Genomic DNA, 25954 nt, shown 5'->3' with positions numbered 1-25954 from the left:
AGGACGAACACACTATTTGGTAGTTTAAGCTAGACTGGTTTGCAGAGGGTCACCAAGAACCTATTACTGGCCCAGGACCTGGGAAGGGGAAATTTTGTTTCATCTAACTATCTTACACCTTGAAGCTAGCCACAGGGTCTATCTTCATGTTGAGACTCACTCCAGGCAGTGGGAGAGCCAAGGACCTTGCTGACAGATCTGAATTCAATTGGACCCAAGATCTGCCTCTGCTTCTTAGCTGCTGTGTGACATCAGGGTAGTTACCCTTCCTCTCTAAAACCTGGTTCCTTCAACCATGAAATGGGGCCGTTACTGAAGCTGCAGAGCTGAGTGGACAGATGAAATTGGCAACCAGTATCTACTTATTAAGTGAATAAATGATAGGGCTTTGCATTTTGCAAATTGCTGTAGATGTGGTTATTGTTCTTTAAGAAGTCATCGTCGCTCTCCTTATCCTCTGTCTACAGATTTGGGTTTGAATTTTGGCTCTGATGCCTTCTGGTTCTATCTATGGACATTCCCGTTACAATCTGTCTTAGTCTCAGTTTCCTCATATGTCAAATGCGAACAATAAACATATCCACTGTGCAAGGTTGTGGTAGGGATTAATGAGAATTAAACACATCTACACATGGAAGGGACTTAGCTCAGGATCCAGTTTGGAGTGAGGACTCTGTAAGTAATAACTATTTGTGTTCACCCTAATGTGTCCAGTATAGGAGGACTTGGCTCTGTTCCTTGGCCAGATCTGGGAAGGTTTTGGTGGTGTGACAGGACCGATGTTTCCCTATGTGCCCCAGTTCAGGATTCCAACCAGTGGCAGGGGTAATGAGACATTCTGGGGTCAAGGTATCGATAGGGCTGGTCCAAGAGCAGCCACCTGGCCTGATGGAAGGCAAAAATTGGCTTGGAATGCTCAGAAAAAAACAGCTCAGACCTTCATTTTGGAGGAAACTGAGGCCCAGGAAGACGAAGGGATCATGCCTAAGAGCACAGATGGAAACTGAGGGCTGACCTAGAAGCTGCCCAAAGCTGCTGAGAAAACAGAAAGTTGAACAGGCAGTCAGAGAACCAGAGTCTTACCTGTGCCTTCTCTTCTTGGAGAAAGACCTGAAAAGAAAGAAAGAAAAAAAATGAAAAATGAATGAAAGAAAAAAAAGGCAGAGAGAGAGGGAAAGAGAGAGATGGAGAGAGGGAGAGAAAGAGAGAAAGGAGGAAGGAAGAAAGAGAGGGAGGGAGAAGGAAGGGAGGAAAGGGAGAAAGTAAATATAGGTGAGTTTGAAAGTTTTTTTTTTTTTTTTTCCTAGTATGAAGGTATCAGCATGTTTGTGATCACGTGACAGGGGGTCAGGACACCTAGCTAATCCTCCTCCTCTCTTAGATTTCAGAGACTAAGAAAATTGTATGGGAGATACTGGTTTGCATTCTGAATTTCCAGATCAAAGCCTACCAGTGCTTCAGTCCTCCCCAAAAATTGTCAGTAAATCTGTCCTGGATGAGGCTGGATAGGGAAAACGTAAGAGAGAGTCTTCTGCCTTTCCTGCCTTTCCCCTCCTCCATTCTCCATCTCATCTTCTCTCTCCCTTGTTGTGGATTCCTCCTCCTCCTCATCCTCGTCATTACCGTCATCATCATGACACAGCCAGCTTCCACATGTGGAACTCTTACTGTGTGCCAGGTGCTGTACTTAGCACCTGTCACACACAATCTCATTCAATCTTCCCCAAGCCCTGTGGAGTACTATTAACAACCATTTTACAAAGACACTGAAGATCAGAGAAGTTGATTAAGTTGCTCAGAGTCAAACAGCATCACCCATGTAGCTGCTTCTCATTCTTCAGCACTCCAGTTGGAGGCCATCTTCTCCTTGTAACATTTTCTGAGTCCCTCAGGCTGGTTGGTGCCTCCCGTCTACTACCCCAAGCTCTGGGTGAGCCTCTGAGCTTATCATCCGCAGGGTACAGACCTCTCCATATTCGAGTGACCTATTTTCCCCCTAGAATGTGAGAAACTGGAGGGCAGGGACTGAGTTTTGGTTTCTTTTCTGGGACTCAGAATTCTCATTCATGATACATAATGGGTGTTCAATAAATAGATGTGAAAAATAATTTTAAAAAATTTTTAATTTTTATTCTAAGTTCTGGGGTACATATGCAGGATGTACAGGTTTGTTATATGTAAATGTGTGCCACAGTGGTTTTCTGCACCTATCAACCCATCACTAGGTATTAAAGCGCAGCATGCATTAGCCAGAACAATGAAAAAATTTTTAAAACTCAGAAGCCTTGCTAACTGGGGAGACAAAAAAAAAAAAAAAAGAATCTCAGTGCTTTTGCTACCCCTAGCTCCCATCTCCAAAATTGACAGCTATCATTAACCAAACATTTCAAGAGCTTGGAGAGGCTGGACCAGGAGTAGGATGGTGCTCAGGAGGTCGGGGTTTGGGAAGCAATAGCAACAGAATTTCCCCTCCTAATCATCTCCCTCATATGAGCCCTACTCTGTGAAGCTCTAAGACCTGGGCTGACAGAGCAGGAAAAGCCTGTTTCTGACTGTCTGTCAGTGTCTTTCTCATGAGAAGGAACCTGTGAGTGAGAAGCCACCTGGCTTCCAGAACCCAAATATGGGAAAATTGTTCCACTTTCCCCAGCGAACCCCCAAATTGGGAGGAGCTGCTCAGCAAAGGAAGGTGATAAGGTGGCCATCTAGAATCATAAGTGTGGGTCATTGTTTCTACAAAGGACTCCATGTTGGGAAAGATTTCTGACACCAAATTAACAACATTTCACTAATTAGTTTGCCCATGCCTTGTAGTAAACACAAACCCAGATAACATCAGTCAGGAAGTCTGGGCAGGTGGTTGACATAACCAGTGAGAGCAAACTGAGTCTGAGGTCATTCTAGCAACCAGCCCTGAGATGTGGTCACATCCCTGGATTGGGAAAAGTCACATTGGTGCAACTTTGAACTGGACTTGAGATGCAGGGGGAAACCCCAGACAACCTCTTAGCTCTCATTCATTCTGTTGTTAATTGCACGAGTAATCTACAATGAATGTAGGAAAATTGGATGATACAGATAAGCAAAACTAAAACATAAATCACACTTTTCCCATTATCCACAGCTCACTACAGCAAATAACTTGTATAGGGAATTTCAGACTTCCTGCCTCCAGGGGCCAAGCAGGCTTTGTAAGTGGGTAGAGCAGGCTGGACAGGTCCTGAGACCAACTAGAGCACAAGTACCTACTCTGTCTAAATGCATGGCAACTCCTCAGCTCCAGGGCACGGCTGTTCATGGGAAAACAGCCCCAGAGAAGACAGACCTTCTGACTGTACAGAGGAACTAGAAAACTGAATTTCTGTATTGCAAAATCTTCCAATCATAACATGTTGGTTTAGGCCATATACCACACACCTGAGCCCTCTGTTGTATATCTTTTGTTTGTTTGTTTGTTTGTTTTTTAGATGGAGTCTCGCTCTGCCGCCAGGCTGGAGTGCAGTGGAGCGATCTCGGCTCACTGCAACCTCAGACTCCCTGGTTCAAGTGATTCTCCTGCCCCAGGCTCCCGAATAGCTGGGATTACAGGCACCCGCCACCACGTCCAGCTCATTTTTGTATTTTTAGTAGAGACAGGGTTTCACCACGTTGGCCGGGATGGTCTCGACCTCCTGACCTCGTGATCTGCCTGCCTCAGTTTGCCAAAGTGCTGGGACTACAGTATCCTTTTAGTCTTTTCCTTTCCCTGTAAACATACACGTGTGTGTTTTTGTGTGCGCATAGTGAACACCAGGAACACGGTCCCGGTTCATAACATCATATAACTACCGTCCTTGCATCCCCATGCACCAGCGTGGGCAATCTCAGCATAGCCATGTTTTTCAACATTATTCCATTCTCTAGCATGCAATGTACTGACAAGAGGGGCCTTTCCTTGGGAATTTGGAATAAGGAACAAGACAGAGAGATTCCGTGTCTCCTTGTAACTTGGCCTGCAACATGGAGAGATGGGGCAGGGTGCAGCCATGTCCCTCATTGGGACCAGGAGACAGCAGGCACTTCAGGTCCCAAGTGGGTCCTATCAGCTTTCCACTCCTTGTTCTAGCCCCTTGCTCAGGCCTGGTTGGTCCCTGAGTCACTCCTGCTTCTTCATAATCAAGTCCTTCTCTGGCCTCAGTTAGCATGTGTGGACCTCTAGTCTTCGCAGCCACAGTCCCAGCTTATACAAGACACAAATACGTAAAAAGACATAGATAATTATTTTACATAAATGACATGATATGCTTCCAGATGACCTTTTGGTGCCATCAACTGTCCTCCCTACCCCACCTGGGGAGGCCTTGTTTGCAGAGAAAAAAGACAATACCTGCGTCGCTTATGTTTCTTGGAACTTTTCTTCTTCTTTTTCTTGACAGGCGATGGGCTATAGGATGAGGACCTGCCAGGGCCGAGAAGACACACTTCAGAAGGAGGCTCTTAAAGGCCAAGGTGGTTTCAAAAAGAACCTTCCCCAGTCCCTACACAGGGCTTTAGCTCTTTCAGGAACACACATCAAGGATAATATCCATGCTGATGTTAGCTTGCATTTGTAAGCAATTTTTAATTGCTCACAAATTTAATTTTACTTTTCATTTGATTTTAATTTTTAACAAGTTACTGTAAACCATTACCTTGTGTTTTGTAAACATTATCCCATTCAATCCTTCCACACACTTCTTAGGTAGGTACAATTGCTACCCTCCCTTTTCAGACAAAGAAAATGAAGTTCAGAGGGGTGAAGTGACTGGCCCAAAGACACACAGCCAGGAAGTAGATGAGCAGGGATCCCAGTGGTTTTTGCTCTCAGTCACCATAGCACCTCATAGCTGCCTGCCTGGTCAAGCTGGAAAGGCTTCCTTCTGTCTGCTGTTCTCCCTTCAAGCTATAACCCTCCTCTCAAAGTCTCAGGGTCTCTCCTTTGCCCCATCCTTTGTCTCCCTGGTAAGACTGAGCCCCTGAAGGATATCTTGCCAGGCTGTGGCTGCACGGATAGTGCCATCAAAGTGTTACCTGAGAAACAGAGCTACTCTAAGTCCATGGTGATGACTTAAGACTGAGGCTTAGGTGACCTAAGTTCCAATCTTGACTCTACTACTATCTCACAGAGCCACCTTGGGCATGTCTAGGCTCATCTCTAAGTCTCTTATTTCCCCGCTGACAAAAGACCAGGGTTGAAACAGATGAGAGGTTACAAATTCAATGCCAACAGGGCCCTCTCAGATAACATGAATGGATGAGGCAGGCTGGATGGAAGACTGTAGGGAGCAGGAGGACTGTGGGGAACCAGAGGGGTTCTGGCTGGAGGGGGATCTGCTTCTTAGATTAGCCGAAGATCCTGTGTAGGAATGCAGGTCTGAGCTTCTAAAGCACCTGCCTTTTCTAAGGGAGCCTCCAAAACTCCATATTTTGGTATGAAATCTCTCCATTTGGAAATGTTGACCACCAATTAAAAAAAAAAAAAATCAAATGACTTTGCAGGTCAAACGAAACATGTCTGCAGAAGGGAATGACTGAGAAACAATTCAGCCTTCAAGGAATCATGTTTGTCCCCAGACACACGCTCAGTGAACATTCATCGGATGAATGAGTCAATTAGTGAATCTTAGTATCTGAGGTTTCCTTTTTTGAAGTATTCTCTGGCCCACCCCTCAAATTAGGAAAGCCAAAGCACTTGCCCCAATTTCATCTCCTACCCTACAACGGCTAGGACTCAGAGTCTTCATCCATATTTCCCCCGGGTCCTGTTTGAGCCTGTCCTTTTAGAATGAGGCTAAGAGGTGTCTGTGAAATAAGGTTCCAGAAAATCTGGAGTTGAAGCCCAAGTCATCAGATGCTTCTCTCTGCTGCCCCCTACAGGTTTCTATAAATACTGCCTCAGAGGTTTGCTGTGATTCTCAGTTGGCAGCCGTAAGACTTAAGCCTGACCCTCTGGGGATGGCACACTAGAGATGCTTTTAGTCTAGTTAGTGGCAGCCTACAAGCAAATCTGGAAATCATCTTAAATATAAAATTTTTTAAAGGAATTGGAAATAGAAAAAAATTCATAGGATATCAAAGAGTCAATAGCTGGCAAACAAACAAAAAAACCCTCAAAAACCCACCTATTATCCTAGACATTTAATTAGGTAGGTGGGTGTAGTAGAACCAACTGAGGACCGGGGATCAAGCCCCTGTAGATCCTGTCACGCCCTCTGTGAGCCTTTATTTTCTCATCTCTAAAATGGGCATAATAATGCTTTCCTGGTAGACAATGGTCAGGGATAAAAAAGATATTGAAGATCACAGTGCTTAGTGTAGACCTCTGCATCTAGTAAGCTCTCAAAAAATAATTCAATATTCATGCTAAAGACTATGCTTCCTATTAGTTAGTCATTTACTATGTGCCAGGTACTGTGACAGCTGCTTCCACACGAATTTTTCTTTTAGTTTTCATGAAATCTCAAAAGGTAGATATTATCACCATTTTGGAGAAGTATAATAAAAACAGGAACAGAGAGGTAAAGTGACGTGCCTAAGGTCACACAGCTAGTTAAGCATCAGAGAGGGGATTTGATCCCAAGAGGGAGTCACTGTCTGACTTTGAAACCCATATTTTGCCCCTGCCTGCATCTTACAGGTTTCGTCTCCTTCTTGGTGCTCTTACCTCCTTCTCTTCTTCCGAGTGGATTTCTTCTTTTTCTTCTTTCCCCTGGAGGAAGGTGGTGGTGTCAAGTCTTTGTCATGAGAGGCACTGTGAGGAGCAAAGAGAGGAGCATTAGAGAACTCATGGTCTCCAACTCCCCAACTAGAGCTGGTGCAGCCAGGGAAGGACCCTGGTCCTTGGATGATCAAGGACCCATAGCCAGTGCCTCATTAGCACCTCATGGCTGATTGGGTCACACTTCAGACTAAGTACCTAAATAAGGACTTAATACCGACTTAATGAGACAGACGTTGTACGTCACCCAAACACCAATTGATTATTAAAAACAGGGTTATAGAGGTTAACTACTCCTTAATAGATGTATTATTGAATTTGCAAATGGCTTGCCTTGGTAAATAAATCACTTTTTAAATGATTCATCAGTCGTTCAGCCCCCTCCCTCCCCAATATATCGTGTTTGTAGTTCCTGCTGGAAATTTAGTAGGAGAAGGAAGGTATGTTAAGTAGCAGCTGATTATTAAAAGTATATTTGCCAAGGTCTAATGTAACAAGATACATATCTTATATTGCCTCGCAGAACCTCAAAAACCTCCGCTCTTCAAGAATAATTATTTCCCGTTCAATTAAATTCAAATGCTGAGGCTGCAGTTAAATGAAGTCAAGTTATCTTCTTTTATAATTGGGGCAGGCTCCAGGGATTTTTTTAAAAAACACTATCCCCTGGCAAAGGAAGATGGTTTTAGATGAAAAACTGCTTGGGAATTGAAACATGCCAACCTAGTGGAACCTTACAGGGAAAACATAATCTTACTACTAATACTACTGTCATTATTTTAGCAGTGACACAACTAGCATTTATGCACTTGCTATGTGCCAAGATTTTAATATATTAGGATACAAACACTTTGAGAATGGTATGACTTTTACTATCTTATTTTATAGGTAAGAAACTGAGGCTCAGAAAGTTTAATTAACTTGCTGATGGCTAGAAAATTAGAATGTGTCCAGGCTAGGATTTGAATCAAGGCCTGTGTGATTCCTACCCTGAGATTTTCCCCACAAAACCAGCTGCCTCCTCAAACTCGTTCATGTGGCCAATCATCTGAAAATTACCCAACTTTTTATAGATCATCATAAAATACTGCTGTATTTCATTCCATTTTAAGAATCTGGATCATTATGATTAGTAGAAAGAATGATAAAATGGCTAGAATATATGTCAGGGTCTCTATCTCCAGCAAATAAGAATCATATAGCAATATTTATAATATTTTCAAGAGAGTCACTTAAAAAAATTTATCAGATGTCTTTTTATTTAAACAGCTGGAGGAGAGACTATTTATCTTATTGAGCTTTTCTACTAATTTGCTTTCCTGAATGTGGAACTTGTGATGTGCTATTTTTTTTTTTTTTAATTTTAATTTTGTACATTCCAGGATACACTTGCAGGATGTGCTGGTTTGTTACACAGATAAACGTGTGCCATGGTGGTTTTCTGCACCTATCAACCCATTACCTAGATATTAAGCCCAGCATGCATTAGCCCTTTTCCCTAATGCTCTTCCTCAGCCCCCTCTCTCCCCCAACAGGCCCCAGTGTGTGGTGTTCCCCTCCCTGTGTCCATGTGTTCTCAATGTTCAGCTCCTACTTATAAGTGAGAACATGCAGTGTTTGGTTTTCTGTTCTTGCATCGGTTGGCAGAGGATAATAGCTTTCAACTTCATTCATGTCCCTGCAAAGGACATGATCTTGTTCACAGTATGGAATACTGCATAGTATTCCATGGTGTATATATACCAGATTTCCTTTATCCAGTCTATCATTGATGGGAATTGGGTTCATTTCATGTCTTTGCTATTGTGAATAGTGCTGCAATGAACATATGCGTGCATGTATCTTTATAATAGGATGACTTATATTCCTCTGGGTATATACCCAGTAATGGGATTGCTGGGTCAAATGGTATTTCTGGTTCTAGGTCTTTGAGGAACCACTGTCTTCCACAATGGTTGAACTAATTTACATTCCCACCAATAGTGTAAAAGCATTCCTATTTCTGCACAACCTCACCAGCATCTGTTGTTTCTTGACTTTTTAATAATTGCCATTCTGACTGGCGTGAGATGGCATCTCATTGTGGTTTTGATTTGCGTTTCTAAGAGGGTCCCTTTTAGCAGGTTAAAAATAAACATCACAGGAATTAATTACCTAGCTACTTAACTACACTTATATGTTATAAAGCACAAGGCACAGTATGCATGTCCAGGAAGCAAACAGGATGGTTGTGTAAACAGGATGGGTTACTTCCAAATTCTTCTATTATTATTATTTTTTGAGACAGGATTTCACTCTGTTGCCTAGGCTGGAGTGCAGTGGCATGATCTCAGTTCACTGCAACCTCCATCTCCTGGGTTCAAGCAATTCTCCTGCCTCAGCTTCCCTAGTAGCTAGGACGACAGGTACCCACCACCACGCCAGGCTAATTTTTGTATTTTTAAAGTAGAGACAGGGTTTCACTATGTTGGCCAGGCTGGTCTCGAACTCCTGACCCCAGGTGATCCACCTGCTTTCAGCCTCCCAAAATGCTGGGATTACAGGCATGAGCCATGGCGCCCGGCCACCAAATTCTTTCCTTAAAGAGTGCTTGTCATAGAGCAAAAGCCTAATCAATATTTGTTGAGTGACCAAAAGAGGGAATAAATGAATGAAATAATTGAGCTTCTTGTTAAATCATCTTGTTTCGTGTAAACACTTCCCAGTGCAACAGCTACTGGGAATTTAAACTGGGAAAACATGAAAGGAGAAATACTTGAGAGAGAGAAAAAAAAACCTTTTAAAAGTGTGCCTTACAAAATGAGGAAACAGCCTATTGTTTCAGTCAGCTATAACTTCTGGAATCCTAGGGTCCCAGGGGAGCATGATTTGGGAACATTGTCCTTGATTCACATGTAAGTAATGGGGTAAAACTCAGAAAGCCCTTGAATTTGGAGACATTTGAGGTGTGTGAGATGGAGATCATCAACTCCCTCAATAAATCCTGAGAGCCTTTAGCCAGGTAGGTCTACATTTCTTCTACCCCCTATTTTTCCCTACACTAGTTCTATGTGTACCATCATAGAGAGTCAGGAAGGGGCAGAATAGTGGTTAAGTATACCCAGGATATGCATGCAGAGGTTAAGTACATAATGCTTGTGTATGCTGTGGTTACATATGCAAGGCTAAATACAGTGATGAAATACACAACAATTCAGTAAGCATCAGTTGAGTATGCAGTGGTTACATGTGCAGCAGTTAAGTCTGTAGTGATTAAACAAGTAGTAGTTAAACACACCTTGGGGAAGTAGCAGAGGTTAACTATGCGGTGGTTAACTGCTCAGGGGTTACGTACACAGTGGTTAAACATGCATTGAGTAAATATGCAGTGGTGAGGAGGTTCCAAGATGGCTGAATAGGAACAGCTCTAGTCTACAGCTCCCAGCATGAGTGACACAGAAGATGGGTGACTTCTGCATTTCCAACTGAGGTACCGGGTTCATCTCATGGGGGCTTGTTGGACAGTGGGTGTAGCCCGCAGAGCATGAGCTGAAGCAGGGTGGGGCATTGCCTCACCTGGGAAGTGCACGGGGTCAGGGAATTCCCTTTTCTAACCAAGGGAAGCCATGACAGACAGTACCTGGAAAATCAGGACACTCCCACCCTAATACTGTGCTTCTCCAACGGTCTTAGCAAATGGCACACCAGGAGATTATATCCCGTGCCTGGCTCAGAGGGTACCACGCCCATGGAGCTTGGCTCACTGCTAGCACATCAGTCTGAGATTGAACTGCAAGGCAGCAATGAGGCTAGGGGAGGGATGTCTGCCATTGCTGAGGCTTGAGTAGGTAAACAAAGTGGTCAGGAAGTTTGAACTGGGTGGAGCCAACTGCAGCTTAAGGAAGCCTGCCTGCCTCTGTAAACTCCACCTCTGGGGCAGGGCATAGCTGAACAAAAGGCAGCAGAAATTTCTACAGACTTAAATGTCCCTGTCTGACAGCTTTGAAGAGAGTAGTGGTTCTCCCAGCACGGAGTTTGAGATCTGAAAATGGACAGACTGCCTCCTCAACTGGGTCCCTGACCCCCAAGTAGCCTAACTAGGAGACACTTCCCAGTAGGGGCCGACTGACACCTCATACAGCCAGATGCCCCTCTGAGACGAAGCTTCCAGAGAAAGAATCAGGCAGCAACATTTGCCGTTCAGTAATATTTGCTGTTCTTCAGCCTCTGCTGGTGATACCCTGGCAAACAGCGTCTGGAGCGGACCTCCAGCAAACTCCAATAGACCTGCAGCTGAGGGTCCTGACTGTTAGAAGGAAAACTAACAAACAGAAAGGACATCCACACTAAAACCCCATCTGTATGTCACCATCATCAAAGACCAAAGGTAGATAAAACCACAAAGATGGGGAGAAACCAGAGCAAAAAAGCTGAAAATTCTAAAAATCAGAGCACCTCTTCTTCTCCAAAGGAACACAGCTCCTTGCCAGCAATGGAACAAAGCTGGATGGAGAATGACTTTGATGAGTTGAGAGAAGAAGGCTTCAGACGATCAGTAATAATAAACTTCTTAGAGCTAAAGGAGGATGTTTGAACCCATTGCAAAGAAGCTAAAAACCTTGAAAAAAGATTAGACGAATGGCTAACTAGAATAAACAGTATAGAGAAGACCTTAAATAACCTGATGGAGCCAAAAACCAAGGCACGAGAACTATGTGACACATGCACAAGCTTCAGTAGTGGATTCAATCAAGTGGAAGAAAGGGTATCAGTGATTGAAGATCAAATGAATGAAATGAAGTGAGAAGGTGAGAAGAGAAGTTTAGAGAAAAAAGAGTAAAAAGAAATGAACAAATCCTCCAAGAAATATGGGACTATGTGAAAAGACCAAATCTACATCTGATTGGTGTATCTGAAAGTGACAGGGAGAATGGAACCAAGTTGTAAAACACTCTTCAGGATATTATCCAGGAGAACTTCCCCAACCTAGCAAGGCAGGCCAACATTCAAATTCAGGAAATACAGAGAATGCCACAAAGATACTCCTCGAGAAGAGCAACTCCAAGACACATAATTATCAGATTCACCAAAGTTTGAAATGAAGGAAAAAACATTAAGTACAGCCAGAGAGAAAGTCGGGTTATCCACAAAGAGAAGCCCATCAGACTAACAGCGGATCTCTTGGCAGAAACTCTACAAGCCAGAAGAGAGTGGGGGCCAATATTCAACATTCTTAAAGAAAAGAGTTTTCAAACCAGAACTTCATATCCAGCCAAACTAAGCTTCATAAGTGAAGAAGAAATAAAATCCTTTACAGACAAGCAAATGCTGAGAGATTTTTTCACCACCAGGCCTCCCTTACAGGAGCTCCTGTAGGAAGCACAAAACACAGAAAGGAACAAGGCAAATTGTAAAAACCATCGATGCTAGGAAAAAATTGCATCAACTACTGAACAAAATAACCAGCTAACATCATAATGACAGGATCAAATTCACACATAACAATATTAACCTTAAATGTAAATGGGCTAAATGCTCCAATTAAAAGACACAGACTGGCAAATTGGATAAAGAGTCAAGACCCATCAGTGTGCTGTATTCAGGAGACCCATCTCATGTACAGAGACACACATAGGCTCAAAATAAAGGGATGGAGGAAGATCCACCAAACAAATGGAAATCAAAAAAATGCAGGGGTGCAATCCTAGTCTCTGATAAAACAGACTCTAAACCAACAAAGATCAAAAGAGACAAAGAAGGCCATTACATAATGGTAAAAGGATCAATACAACAAAAAGACTTGACTATCATAAATATATATGCACCCAATACAGGAGCACCCAGATTCATAAAGCAAGTCCTTAGAGACCTACAAAGAGACTTAGATTCCCACACAAAAATAATGGGAGACTTTAACACCCCACTGTCAACATTAGACAGATCAATGAGACAGAAAGTTAACAAGGATATTCAGGAATTGAACTCAGCTCTGCACCAAGCAGACCTAATAGACATCTACAGAACTCTTCACCCCAAATCAACAGAATATACGTTCTTCTCAGCACCAGATCACACTTATTCCAAAATAGGCCACATAGTTGGAAGTAAAGCACTCTTCAGCAAATGTAAAAGAACAGAAATTATAACAAACTGCCTCTCAGACAACAGTGCAATCAAATTAGAACTCAGGATTAAGAAACTCACTCAAAAACCGCTCAACTACATGGAAACTGAACAACCTGCTCCTGAATGACTACTGGGTACATAACAAAATGAAGGCAGAAATAAAGATGTTCTTTGAAACCAATGAGAAAAAAGACACAACATACCAGAATCTCTGGGACACATTTCAAGCAGTGTGTGGAGGGAAATTTATAACACTAAATGCCCACAAGAGAAAGCAGGAAAGATCTAAAATTGATGCCCTAACATCACAATGAAAAGAACTAGAGAAGCAAGAGCAAACACATTCAAAAGCTAGCAGAAGGCAAGAAATAACTAAGATCAGAGCAGAACTGAAAGAGATAGAGACACAAAAAACCCTTCAAAAAATCAATACATCCAGGAGCTGATTTTTTGGAAAGATCAACAAAATTGACAGACCGCTAGCAAGACTAATAAAGAAGAAAAGAGAGAAGAATCAAATAGATGCAATAAAAAGTGATAAAGGGGATATCACCACCAATCCCACAGAAATACAAACTACCATCAGGAATACTATAAACACCTCTACACAAATCAACTAGAAAATCTAGAAGAAATGGATAAATTCCTGAACACACACACCCTCCCAAGACTAAACTAGGAAGAAGTTGAATCCCTACATAGACCAATAACAGACTCTGAAATTGAGGCCTACCAACCAAAAAACGTCCAGGACCAGACAGATTCACAGCTGAATTCTACCAGAGGTACAAAGAGGAGCTGGTACCATTCCTTCTGAAATTATTCCAATCAATAGAAAAAGAGGGAATCCTCCCTAACTCATCTTATGAGGCCAACATCATCATGATACCAAAATCTGGCAGAGACACAACAAAAAAAGAAAACTTTAGATCAGTATCCCTGATGAACATCGATGTAATAATCCTCAATAAAACACTGGCAAACCAAATCCAGCAGCACATCAAAAAGCTTATCCACCATGATCAAGTGGGCTTCATCCCTGGGAATCAAGGCTGGTTCAACATATGCAAATCAATAAATGTAATCCATCATATAAACAGAACCAAAGACAAAAACCACATGATTATCTCAATAGATGCAGAAAAGGCTTTCGACAAAATTCAACACTCCTTCATGCTAAAAACTCTCAATAAACTAGGTAATGACGGGATGTATCTCAAAATAATAAGAGCTGCTTATGACAAACCCATAGCCAATAACATACTGAATGGGCAAAAACTGGAAGCATTCCCTCTGAAAACTGGCACAAGACAGGGATGCCCTCTCTCACCACTCCTATTCAACATAGTGTTGGAAGTTCTGGCCAGGGCAATCAGGCAGGACAAAGAAATAAAGGGTATTCAATTAGGAAAAGAGGAAGTCAAATTGTCCCTGTTTGCAGATGAAATGATTGTATATTTAGAAAACCCTATTGTCTCAGCCCAAAATCTCCTTAAGCTGATAAGCAACTTCAGCAAAGTCTCAGGATACAAAATCAATGTGCAAAAATCACAAGCATTCCTATACACCAATAACAGACAAACAGAGAGTCAAATCATGAGTGAACTCCCATTCACAATTGCTTCAAAGAGAATAAAATACCTAGGAATCCAACTTACAAGGGATGTGAAGGACCTCTTCAAGGAGAACTACAAACCACTGCTCAGTGAAATAAAAGAGGACACAAACAAATAGAAGAACATTCCATGCTCATGGATAGGAAGAATCAATATCGTGAAAATGGCCATACTGCCCAAGGTAATTTATAGATTCAATGCCATCCCCATCAAGCTACCAATGACTTTCTTCACAGAATTGGAAAAAACTGCTTTAAAGTTCATATGGAACCAAAAAAGCACCCGTATCGCCAAGACAATCCTAAGCAAAAAGAACAAAGCTGGAGGCATCACACTACCTGACTTCAAACTATACCACAAGGCTACAGTAACCAAAACAGCATGGTACTGGTACCAAAACAGAGATATAGACCAATGGAACAGAACAGAGCCCTCAGAAATAATACCACACATCTACAACCATCTGATCTTTGACAAAACTGACAAAAACGAGAAATGGGGAAAGGATTCACTATTTAATAAATGGTGCTGGGAACCTGGCTAGCCATATGTAGAAAGTTGAAACTGGATCACTTCCTTACACCTATTACAAAAATTAATTCAAGATGGATTAAAGACTTAAAAGTTAGACCTAAAACTGTAAAATCCCTAGAAGAAAACCTAGGCAATACCATTCAGGCCATTGGCATGGGCAAGGACTTCATGACTAAAACACCAAAAGCAATGGCAACAAAAGCCAAAATAGACAAATGGGATCTAATTAAACTAAAGAGCTTCTGCACAACAAAAGAAGCTACAATCAGAGTGAACAGGCAACTTACAGAATGGGAGAAAATTTTTACAGTCTACCCATCTGACAAAGGGCTAATATCCAGAATCTACAAAGAACTTAAACAAATTTACAAGAAAAAATCAAATAACCCCGTCAAAAAGTGGGTGAAAGATATGAACAGACACTTCTCAAAAGAAGACATTTATGCAGCCAACAGACACATGAAAAAGTGCTCATCATCACTGGCCGTCAGAGAAATGCAAATCAAAACCACAATGAGACACCATCTCACACCAGTTAGAATGGCGATCACTAAAAAGTCAGGAAACAACAGGTGCTGGAGATGATGTGGAGAAATAGGAACACTTTTACATATTGGTGGGACTGTAAACTAGTTCAACCATTGAGGAAGACAGTGTGGCGATTCCTCAAGGTTCTAGAACTAGAAATACCATTTGACCCAGCCATCCCATTACTGGGTATATACCCAAAGGATTATAAATCATGCTGCTATAAAGACACGTGCACATATACGTTTATCGCAGCACTATTCACAATAGCAAAGACTTGGAACCAACCCAAATGTCCATCAATGACAGACTGGATTAAGAAAATGTGGCACATATACACCATGGAATATTATGCAGCCATAAAAAAGAATGAGTTCATGTCCTTTGTAGGGACATGGATGAAGCTGGAAACCATCATTGTAAGCAAACTATCACAAGGACAGAAAACCAAATACCACATGTTTTCACTCATAGGTGGGAACTGAACAATGAGAACACTTAGACACAGAATGGGGAACATCACACACTGGGGCCTGTTGTGGGGTGAGGGGAGGCAGGAGGGATAGCATTAGGAGATATACCTAATGTAAATGACTAGTTAATGGGTGCAGCACACCAACATGGCACATGTATACATATGTAACAAACCTGCACTTTGTGCACATGTACCCTAGAACTTAAAGTATAATAAAAAAGTTTTTTAAAATGCAGTGGTTAAGTACACAGTGGTTCCAACACAGTGGTTACATATGCAGAGATTACCTATGCAGTAAAGTATGCAGCAGTACACAGTGGTTAAACATGCATCGATTAAACATGCAGTGTTTAAGTATGCAGTGGTTCAAAACACAGTGGTTACATATGCAATAAAGTATGCAGCAGTCAGGAATGCTGGTTCAGAAGCTGACAAACCTAGATTTAAAGTCTAACTCTTTTACTTCCAACAGGGCTCAGAGACCTCTCTGAGTCTCATCTTGATCATCAACGAGGTGGGAAGAAACATGGTACCTGTGTCCTAAGTTCGCTTCCAGGAATAAAGGAGATGACTTAGGTAATGTGTCCTGGTCTGGCATAGAGTAAGAGGACAGTATAAGGGGTTTCTGTTATTATAATTATAATTAATTGTTATATTATAAATTTATTATATAATATTACTATAATTATGATTGCTTGTATGATAACTGTTATTATTATCATCATTATTATGGTTTTGTCACATCAGAGGGTCAGTCACAGATAGAAGGGAGCAAGAGGCCCACACGCTGTACATTAGAGTACAACAGCTCTACAATAGAGACGCTGTACGACACGGCATCAATTTTTTACAGATTTTCATGACCAGAATCTTGTCTTCTGGCTTCATGAAACTCTCACTAACATATCTTAGGATTTCCTATGCTGTAGCCTCACTGCCACAATCTGTACATGCCTGGTCTAACTTAATCCTCATCCTGACCTTGAGAATTACATCTCAACGTTCCCGTTTTATAGCTGTGAAACTGAGGCCCACGGAGGAAAAGAAACTTGCCCAAGGTTGTTCGATTCGTAAGTGACAGGGTCGAGATTCGTACACACAGATTCTATGTAGGAGACAATATTTTTTATTTTTTATTTTGAAACGGAGTCTTACTCTGTCACCCAGGCTGGAGTGCGGTGGCATGATCTCGGCTCACTGCAACCTCCTCCTCCCGGGTTCAAGCAATTCTCCTGCCTCAGCCTCCAGAGTAGCTGGAATTACAGGTGCTTGCCACCACACCTGGCTAATTTTTATATTTTTAGCAGAGACAGGGGTTTCGCCATGTTGGCCAGGCTGGTCTCCAACTCCCGACCTCAAGTGATCCTCCCACCTTGGTCTCCCAAAGTGTTGGGATTACAGTCATGAGCCACCATGCCTGGCCCAATGTTTTAAAAGCAGGGAAATTCCCTTCCTTCTCACTTCTCTCTTTATCTCCCTCTGCCTATCATGGAAACTACTTTCTTCCTGTTTCCTGGAGTGAACTCTCCAGACATGAGGTTGAACTTCACTTCTCCAAGTTGATAGGGCTTAACTGTTTCTCTCTCTTTGAAATTGCAGCATAACTAAAGCCTGTACCTGAGAGGGCAGCCTAGGTGGTGGGGAAGACTTCATTTTTGAAAATTACTCCACTTAACTCCCACTTATAAGAACTTATGAACACAAAGAAGGAAACAACAGACACTGGGGCTCTGCTTGATGAGAGAGGGTGGGTGGAGGGAGAGGAGCAGGAAAGATAACTATTGGGTAATGGACTTGATACTTGGGAGATAATGTATACAACAAACCCCTGTGACACGTGTTTACCTATGCAACAAACATTCACACGTAACCCCAAACCTAAGATAAAAGTTAGAAAATAATCATGAAAGAAATATTTAAAAGAAAAAAAATGACTCCAGTTTCCCAAGCCACTTCTCCAAAATTCAGTAATCACATCTTCTAGAAATAGATTTTCCAGAGGCCTTACAAAGCCTGGGCTGGGCTTTGTAAGTGTATGCCGAAAATACGAGACAGGGGATAATTTTTTTTTTTTTTTCAGTAGCATCCATAGGATAATGGAGTGGGTTTTAGCCAAGGGTTTAAGATCAGAGAGACTGGAGTTCAAAACTTTACTCTGCCACTTGCTGGCTGTTATATTCTGGGGAACTCATTTTACCTCTCCTAGCCTCAGTAAAATGCTGAGTATACAGTATTTTTCTGGAGTATGTGTATACAGTGCTCTCTGTATATGTGTGCTAGCACAGTGATCATCACACAGTGGGTGCTCGAGAAGTACTAGTTAAATAACTGAGTAAAAGAAAAAATACAAAGACCTGAAACTCCTGAGACAGGTCTGGGCTGAAACTATGATTTGGGAGTCAGCGGCTCATGGAGCCATTAAAATGGAAAGGAACTCTATCATTTAAGGTAGGGCTTGCCGAACTACAGCCAGTGGGCCAATTTAGCTTGCCTCCTGCTTTTATAAATACAATTTTATTGGAATACAGATATGCTTTTTTGTTTGCATAATACCTAGGGCTGTTTTTGCACTACAGTGGCAGAGAGTAGTAGTTGTGACAGAAACCACTGGGTCTACAAACTTAAAATATTTATGATTTGTTCCTCCATGGTAAATATTTACTAACCCTTGATTTAAGGGTTTGAAAGAGGAACTTGCATAAGAGAGAGGTGAGCCATGACCAGAGAGGCAGACTTTATTTCTGTGTCTTCAACTTGAACGTCCTCACTGGATCTCACCTGTGTCCTCTGGCGGCACCCAGTTCCCGACAGGCCTTGTCTCTCTCCCAGCTGTTGGTGCCCAAGGGGTCAGTGGCCAGATGCTGACCCAGCTTTTCTGAGGGTCCATCCCGAGCTGGGACAATGGGGCTATTCTGGGGCTCTGTCCTACAGAGGAAGAAATAAGGACACAAAAGTGTTAGAATATACAAAGACATTTAATGTTCATTAAATATTCATAGAATTCCTAGTATTTCCCAGCTTCCCTTGCAGTTAGGTTGAGCCCATGAGATTATCTTTGGACAATGGTCTCTAAGCAGGAAGGAACACATGTAATTTCCAGTTCAAGGCAATCAAGATCCGTGTGCCTTCTCCAGCTCCCCCTTCCTCTGTCATAGTGACTTTAGAGTCCATACATTCTGAAGGGTGAAACTATTTGATGGAGGAAAGATGCCTGTACCACATCAGATTTTGCAAGAGAGAAATAAACTGAACTTAGGTTAAACCACTTTGATGTAGGTTTATTTGTCACAGCAGCATAGCTTATTCTATTTGGACTAAATCACAGAGAGAGGCTGGAAACCAGCATTTCATTTCCTTTCTCAAGACATAATGGGAGGCCAAAGCATGATAAGATTGGTGTAAACCCCACTTCGCCATTTCTATTCCATTTCTCTGCCTTATTTCTGTATGGACCACATATATGTAGATTCAAATAGTCTTAACTATGTAGTAGCTATAGTATCTGGGGCCAGTCACAACATCTCGGAGTTGCAGTTTCTTCAGTTACAAAATAGTGAATAGTATCAATTCATGTATTGCTGAGCTATTGTGAATATAAAATGAGATAAAATATACAAGCAGAAAGGCCTCAAAAGTGTCAGTTTTCTTTGGTTTTACTTCCTTGCAAACCAAATCTCCAATCAGATGTCCTTCATTGGTATGAACCACCCACTTGGGACAGCAGTCCCCACGAAGGCCTGCGGTCCTGCAGGCCCCTCCTCTGCCACTGACAAAGACTGCAGAGAATACTGAGGAGTCGCCTATGCGTCCCACTTCTTTATGGGAGTTCCTGAGAGGGCAAAGAAGTTGCCTGGTTAATCAGCTTTTGAAGAGACTGTCACTCAAGTTCCTGCCTCTTAACTAGGAAGAGTCAGGAGTTTGAGAGAAACAGGTGTATTTGGTGACACGCAGAGAGCGTCCCTCCCTGCTCACTCTGCCTTCAGACCCCATGTCAAGCATTGATCAAAGGCATTAGCATATCTCATGCAGCAGGCTCCTGCATTGGTGCATCCAGGTTGGTTTTATGACTCAGGATGAATGCATCTGACAAGCCCCCTGCTCCTTAGGGCTTCTAAGAGAGCAAGCCAAACCCAGTCGATATCGAAGGAAGGGCAGCAAAACACATCCATCTCTGTCATCCGTCACTTATGAGTGCATCTTTAGAAGCAGAGCTGGTAGAACTGCAAGCCCTGGAGGGATGGAGATTCTAATTAGGGCTTCTCAGCCCTTCTCACTGCCAACTCTGTGCTTTCAGAACTCCCTTCCGTCCTGCTCAGCCTCAGTTTTCCCTAAACCTCCCTGCTATGGGGGTTACCTTTCCATGTCTTTACTTCTGCCCATTTATCCCTGAGGAATGCTGCCCTGTCTGCTGTCTGACAACAAAAGCTTCTGTTTTCTGCCTAACACCCAGCAAGGCTTGCCTCTTCCCACACTTGTCCTGGCCTAGGGTAAACTGCATTCATTAACTCCAATTTCCTGAGTGCCTTCATTGTATCCAGGTCAGTTTCAGGTGTGGAGATACAGTGAACAAGACAGTGATATCTCCTGTGATTATGGAATGTTTACATTCTAGATGGAGGAATAGATAATAAACACATAGCAAGTAAAAATGTGGCTTGTTGAATGGTAACACATTTTTTTTTTTGAGTCAGAGTCTCACTGTGTTGTCCAGGATGGAGTGCAGTGGCACAATCACAGCTCACTGCAGCCTTGAACTCCCTGGCTCAAGTGATCCTCTGGCCTCAACCTCCCAAGTAGCTGGGACCACAGGCACACACCACCACACCCACCTTTTTTTTTTTTCTGTAGAGACAGGGTCACACTATATTGCTCAAACTGGTCTTGAACTCCAGGACTCAAGACCTCCTGACATGGCCTCCCAAAGTGCTGGGATTACAGGTGTGAACCACCATTTTCAGCTGACAGAGCTACGGAGTGGGAGGAATGGCTGCTACTTTGTATATAATAATCAGGGAAGTCCTTCCGGAGGAGTAACAAGGGAGTGGAGACTTGAAGGATTCAGGATTAATCTTAAAGTTTGGGCAGTTTAGAATGTATTCTTAGATTATTTGCCACTCTTGTCATCAAAAGATCAAAAGATGGAATTTAATTGATCTCCCTTTGAATATTAGATGAGCTTAGTGACTCACATTTAATGAAAAGAATGTAGTAGAAGTAATAATGTATGACCTTCAAGACTTGGTCACAAAAGGGAGCTTCTGCCTTCTTCTCTTGGGTTGATAATTCTGGCAGAAGCCGTGTTGTGAGGACACTCAAGCAGCCATATGGAGGGGCCTATGTGAAGAAGAACTGAGGCCTCCTGCCGACAGTCAGCACTAACTTGTCAGCCCTATGAGTGAGCCGCCTTGGAAGTGGATTCTCCAGCTCCAGTCAAGCCTTACCATGAGACTGCAAACCTGGTTGACATCTAACCACAGCTTCATGAGAGATGGTGAGTTAGAACCACTCAGTCAAATTCCTGAGTCACAGAAACTACGAACCATAATAACTGTTTGTTGTTGTTTTCAGCCAAAAGATTTGGAATAATTTGTTATAGTTATATATAGCTTCTACACAGGTATCTGCTAGAAGTAAGAAGTGTGCCCTAGGCAGAAGGAATAGCAAGTTCAAAAATTGTTAGCATATTATAAGGAAGAGCGGCCGGGCACAGTGGCTCATGCCTGTAATCCCAGCACTTTGGGAGACCGAGGGAAGTGGATAACTTGAGGTAAGGAGTTTGAGACCAGCCTGGCCAATATGGTAAAACCCTGTCTCTACTGAATATAAAAGAATTAGCTGATGTGGTGGTGCACGTCTGTAATCCCAGCTACTCAGGAGACTGAGGCGGGAGAATCGCTCAACCCCAGGAGGCAGAGGTTGTAGTGAGCTGAGATCATGCCACTGCACTCCAGCCTGGGTGACAAAATGAGATTCTGTCTCAAATAATAATAATAATAATAACAATAACAATAATAATAAACAGCAAGCAAGGGCTAGAGTGGCAAGAGGTGAGATCAGAGATCAGGTCATGGGAAGACCTTTGAGGCTCTCTGCAGCTGAGATGGGAGAGGAGTCTTTGGAACAAGCGTGATTACATTTGAGAAAGATCACTCTAGTGGTTGGGGGACACAAGGCTGAAGGGAGAGAAGGGCAGAGATGGGGAAATGGTTGCAATAGTCCAGGCTCCGATCAGTGTAGTAGCAGAGTGGAGTGGGGGATGAGATGTGGTCTGATTATAACGAATTTTGAAAGTAGTACTGACATGATTTGCTGCTGACTAAATGTGAAAAGTAAGAGAGTCAGACAGGAGGAGGAGTCAAGGATGATGTCAAGGTTTTGAGCCTGAGCAACTGGAAGGATGGCGTCCACATTGAGGAGATGGAGAAAGTAGAATAGGGAGAAAGCTTTTGGGAAGATCTATCCTCTTTTCTAAGACGTGGTATGCCTTTGCTCCCCTACCAGCAACTCTTAATAATATGTTGTTGTCATTTGATTGTCTTCTATCAAACGACTGTGAGCTCCCTGTGAGCAAGACTGGGTCTTACTGCCCCAGAGCCTGCTGCTTAGCGAGCACTCAGCAATATTTTTTCAATGAATCAATAAAAGCGGCAACAAATTAGCCAAAGAGAACATTGTTTCAAAAAGTTAGAAAGTGTTTTGAGATGTTTTGGACTAACTTCCTGATGTTATAGTTGGTGGGAATGGAATCTCAGAAAGGGTCCATAACTCAGCCAATGCCTCAGTCTACTCAGACTGCTCAATCCATGTCTTCTCTGTTCAACCTCATATTTCTTTTAGAAAACATCAGTGAGCTTATTGATTTGTGTGCATTGTCCAGCAAAGCCTTGACACATAAGATAGTTCACTTCCCAGGTGGCTCGCTCATACGACTAGCAAGCTGGTGCTGGCTGTGGGCAGAAGACCTTAGTTCTTCACATGGGCCTCTCCGTACGGCTGCTTGAGCATCCTCACAATATGGCGGCTGGCTTCCCTGACAATGATCAATCCAAGAGAGCAAGGCAGAAGCTGCCTTTTGTGACCAATTCTTGCAAGTCACACATTATTGCTATGTCAAGGTGGAGACACACAAGAATACAATTTTGAACTCTCTGGGGCATTGTAGAAAATAAATCGATACCACAAGCAATCCCATGATAGGCAAAAGCTGAGAGCTGTGAGGAATTTGGCAGTGAATAAACACATGGTGAGTGTGCTGGCATTGGGTGGGAGGTCTCAGTGACTTGTCTAATGGAGAGAGTAGAGGCATGAGTTATCTGAAGTATAGGAGAAGCTGGTGGATGCTACTGCCAGAGCCCTGGGGTGTAAGGCTTTGGGTGAGGACAGTGCCTCATCCATCATTGTTAGCAATAGGGGTCAGGAATCAGATATGGGGCAATCTTGAAGATGATTTGGTGAGGAAAGACACAATGGCGTTGCAGGAATTTATGTAACTTTTACCTTCTGATGTGGTAGATTTTTCTTTTTCTCCAATAGTACTGGTTTCACCTTCCTGGTGGTGGGTACCCCACCTGGAATTTTGCAATAAAACCAACAGAAATAAAATGAATTCTGTCAGGCAGACAAGAAGTGCTAAGGGGAGGAAGAAGGAAATTCTCTGTAATATACCATAACATTTAAAGTCTTTTTTTCAAGATGTTCCAAGAGGCTGCTTCTCAGCTTTCTTAAAACTTAAAGATACTCAGACAGCATGTAGCTGAGGGTTTTCCATGACTGGCACAGTATCAGAGGCCTTTAAGGAGCTTTTAAAAATACGGATTCTTAGGTCCCATCCTAGTTGTAGTAAATCAGAGTCTCTAAGGGGTGACATCCAGGAATCTGCATCTTAAAGACACATCGCAGGCAATTCAGCCTCCTATTGGATCAGGAATAAAATCCAAACTGACAGTCCAGACTAAAACACATGGCACAATCTGGCCTGTAACCCTGCTTTCAATCCCTCTTCTACCCACCTCCTACTCCTCTTCGTATCTCACTCTGTTCTAGCCACATGATATTATTGCTTCTCCTCAAATGCTCAGAGCCTTTGCGCTTTCTGTTCCCTCCATCTGGTATGCTGTTCCTCCAGCTCTTTGCATGGCCAGTGCCTTCTTTCTATTCAAAAGTCACCTTTTCAGAGAGGCCCTCCCTGACTCCTGTGCTCTCCGCTCCACCTGTGATGGGAATCACGGTAACCTGTGGTGTCTTTCTTCCCCAAGTTTGTTAGTGTTTGAAATGATCATTTTATGTGTCTATTTGCCAAATGATTGTCTTCTGGACTAGAATGTAAGTTTTATGAGAGGCAACTCATCTCTTTCCTCACCCCTGAATCCCCAGAGATACAGTGCCTAATGTCGTGTAGCTTACTGCTCAATGAATATTTATTGAATGAACAAATGAATACATGGATGGGTGAACAAATGAATTGTGATAACTGATCTCATGTGGGAACCACAGATCAGATCCTAATTCTCCTTACAAATAAAGAAGCAGAGGTACAAATAAAGAGTCTGAGGTCACTCAACGCTGCAGTGGAATCAGGCTTCAGCCACAGCCTCAGCCCTCCACAGCCCCACCCATCTCCCCTCCCTGCCTCCAGCCTTGCATCTTTGCAGGTCCTTATGAAAAATTCTGTGTTCCATCCTTGCTGAGGAGTACCGGCAGTTGCCTCATTTTCCTTCTATATCGCATTAAAAAAAAAATACTTAAAAGAAGGCAAAATCTTCGGGGACAGCTAAAACAGTGGAGTCAAGGGCCGGCACACTCCACTTCACAGAGGGAGGGAGGGAGCCATGAGTGCCGAATTCCTCAAGGCCTCCCGGCTCTGTTCCTGCTAATCAGAGACCTAGAGCTTAGATGCTGTCTCTGTCGTCATGGCAACCGGCAGATTCCAAGGCTCCGATAAGAGTCAGGGTTGAACTTTTCTGCAAAACTCCTCAAGAGGCCTGGCTCCCTAGCTGCTTCCCTGCTTCCCATCAAAGCTCTTGCTCACTGAGCCGATCAGTCAGCTGCTCCCAACAAAGTGCTCATTTGACCCAGCGTTGGGTGCAGATCCTCATGCCCCAAGCACTAGATTTCGAGTTAAACACTGTTTGGGGAATCAGAGACCAACAATGGTGGAGCAGGAAGAACCCCAGCTCCAGCTCAGCTCTGTACAGAGTGGAGAAACGGAGGCCCAAGAGCCAAGGGGACTTGCCCAAGGCAAATAGTGACTCATATCATAGCTCTGGCTAGTAGAATTGCCACCTTTTGACTCCCAGCCCAGTGCTCTCTCCACATCACTCTATCATCACAGCAGCTAGTATTTATTAAGCACCTCCTGCATACCAGACACTGAGCTAACTAAACACTTCTCACTTATCTTCTCATTGAAGCTTTCAAAGAAACCCACGAGCCAGCATTACCATCCCTACTGTGAAGAACAAACTGGGACTCTGAGATATTACCTGGCAAGAACATCAGTGGCTGCCCTGCCTGTTTATAAGAATCAACTGAGAGGCCAGGCTTGGTTGCTCGCGCCTATAATCCCAGCACTTTGGAAGGCCGAGGCGGGCAGATCTCGAGGTCAGGAGATCGAGACTATCCTGGCTAACACAGTGAAACTCTGTCACTACTAAAAAAAAAAAAAAAAAAAAAAAAAAAAATAGCCGGGCATGGTGGTGGGCACCTATAGTCCCAGCTACTCGGGAGGCTGAGGCAGGAGAGTGGCGTGAACCCAGGAGGCAGACAGAGCTCACAGTGAGCCGAGATCACACCACTGCATCCAGCCTGGGCCACAGAGTGAGATTCTGTCTCAAAAAAAAAAAAAAAAAAAAAAAAAAAAAAAAAAAATCAACTGAGAACAAAAAGAAGACGACTCTGGGAAAACATTTTTTTTTTGAGACTGCATCTCACTCTATTGCCCAGGCTGGAGTGCAGTGGCGT

General features: G+C 42.9%; 1 protein-coding gene across 1 annotated transcript in view; it reads right to left on the bottom strand.

Annotated features, from left to right (window-relative positions):
* SRRM4 (serine/arginine repetitive matrix 4) overlaps positions 1-25954 on the bottom strand; it is a 177534-nt gene that overhangs the window by 39266 nt on the left and 112314 nt on the right. Inside the window, exons 2-5 of the mRNA XM_008004893.3 lie at positions 18773-18919; positions 6683-6769; positions 4367-4438; positions 1084-1110 (exon numbers count right to left, since the gene is read on the bottom strand). Of these exons, the coding sequence (XP_008003084.3) occupies positions 1084-1110; positions 4367-4438; positions 6683-6769; positions 18773-18919 (333 nt within the window). The remainder of the gene's footprint in view (positions 1-1083; positions 1111-4366; positions 4439-6682; positions 6770-18772; positions 18920-25954) is intronic.

The sequence above is a fragment of the Chlorocebus sabaeus genome, chromosome 11, assembly GCF_047675955.1.
Source record: "Chlorocebus sabaeus isolate Y175 chromosome 11, mChlSab1.0.hap1, whole genome shotgun sequence".
NCBI classification, from domain to species: Eukaryota; Metazoa; Chordata; class Mammalia; order Primates; family Cercopithecidae; genus Chlorocebus; species Chlorocebus sabaeus.
The sequence above is the reverse complement of the archived record's forward strand: the minus strand, read 5'-3'. Positions and strand labels throughout refer to the sequence as shown.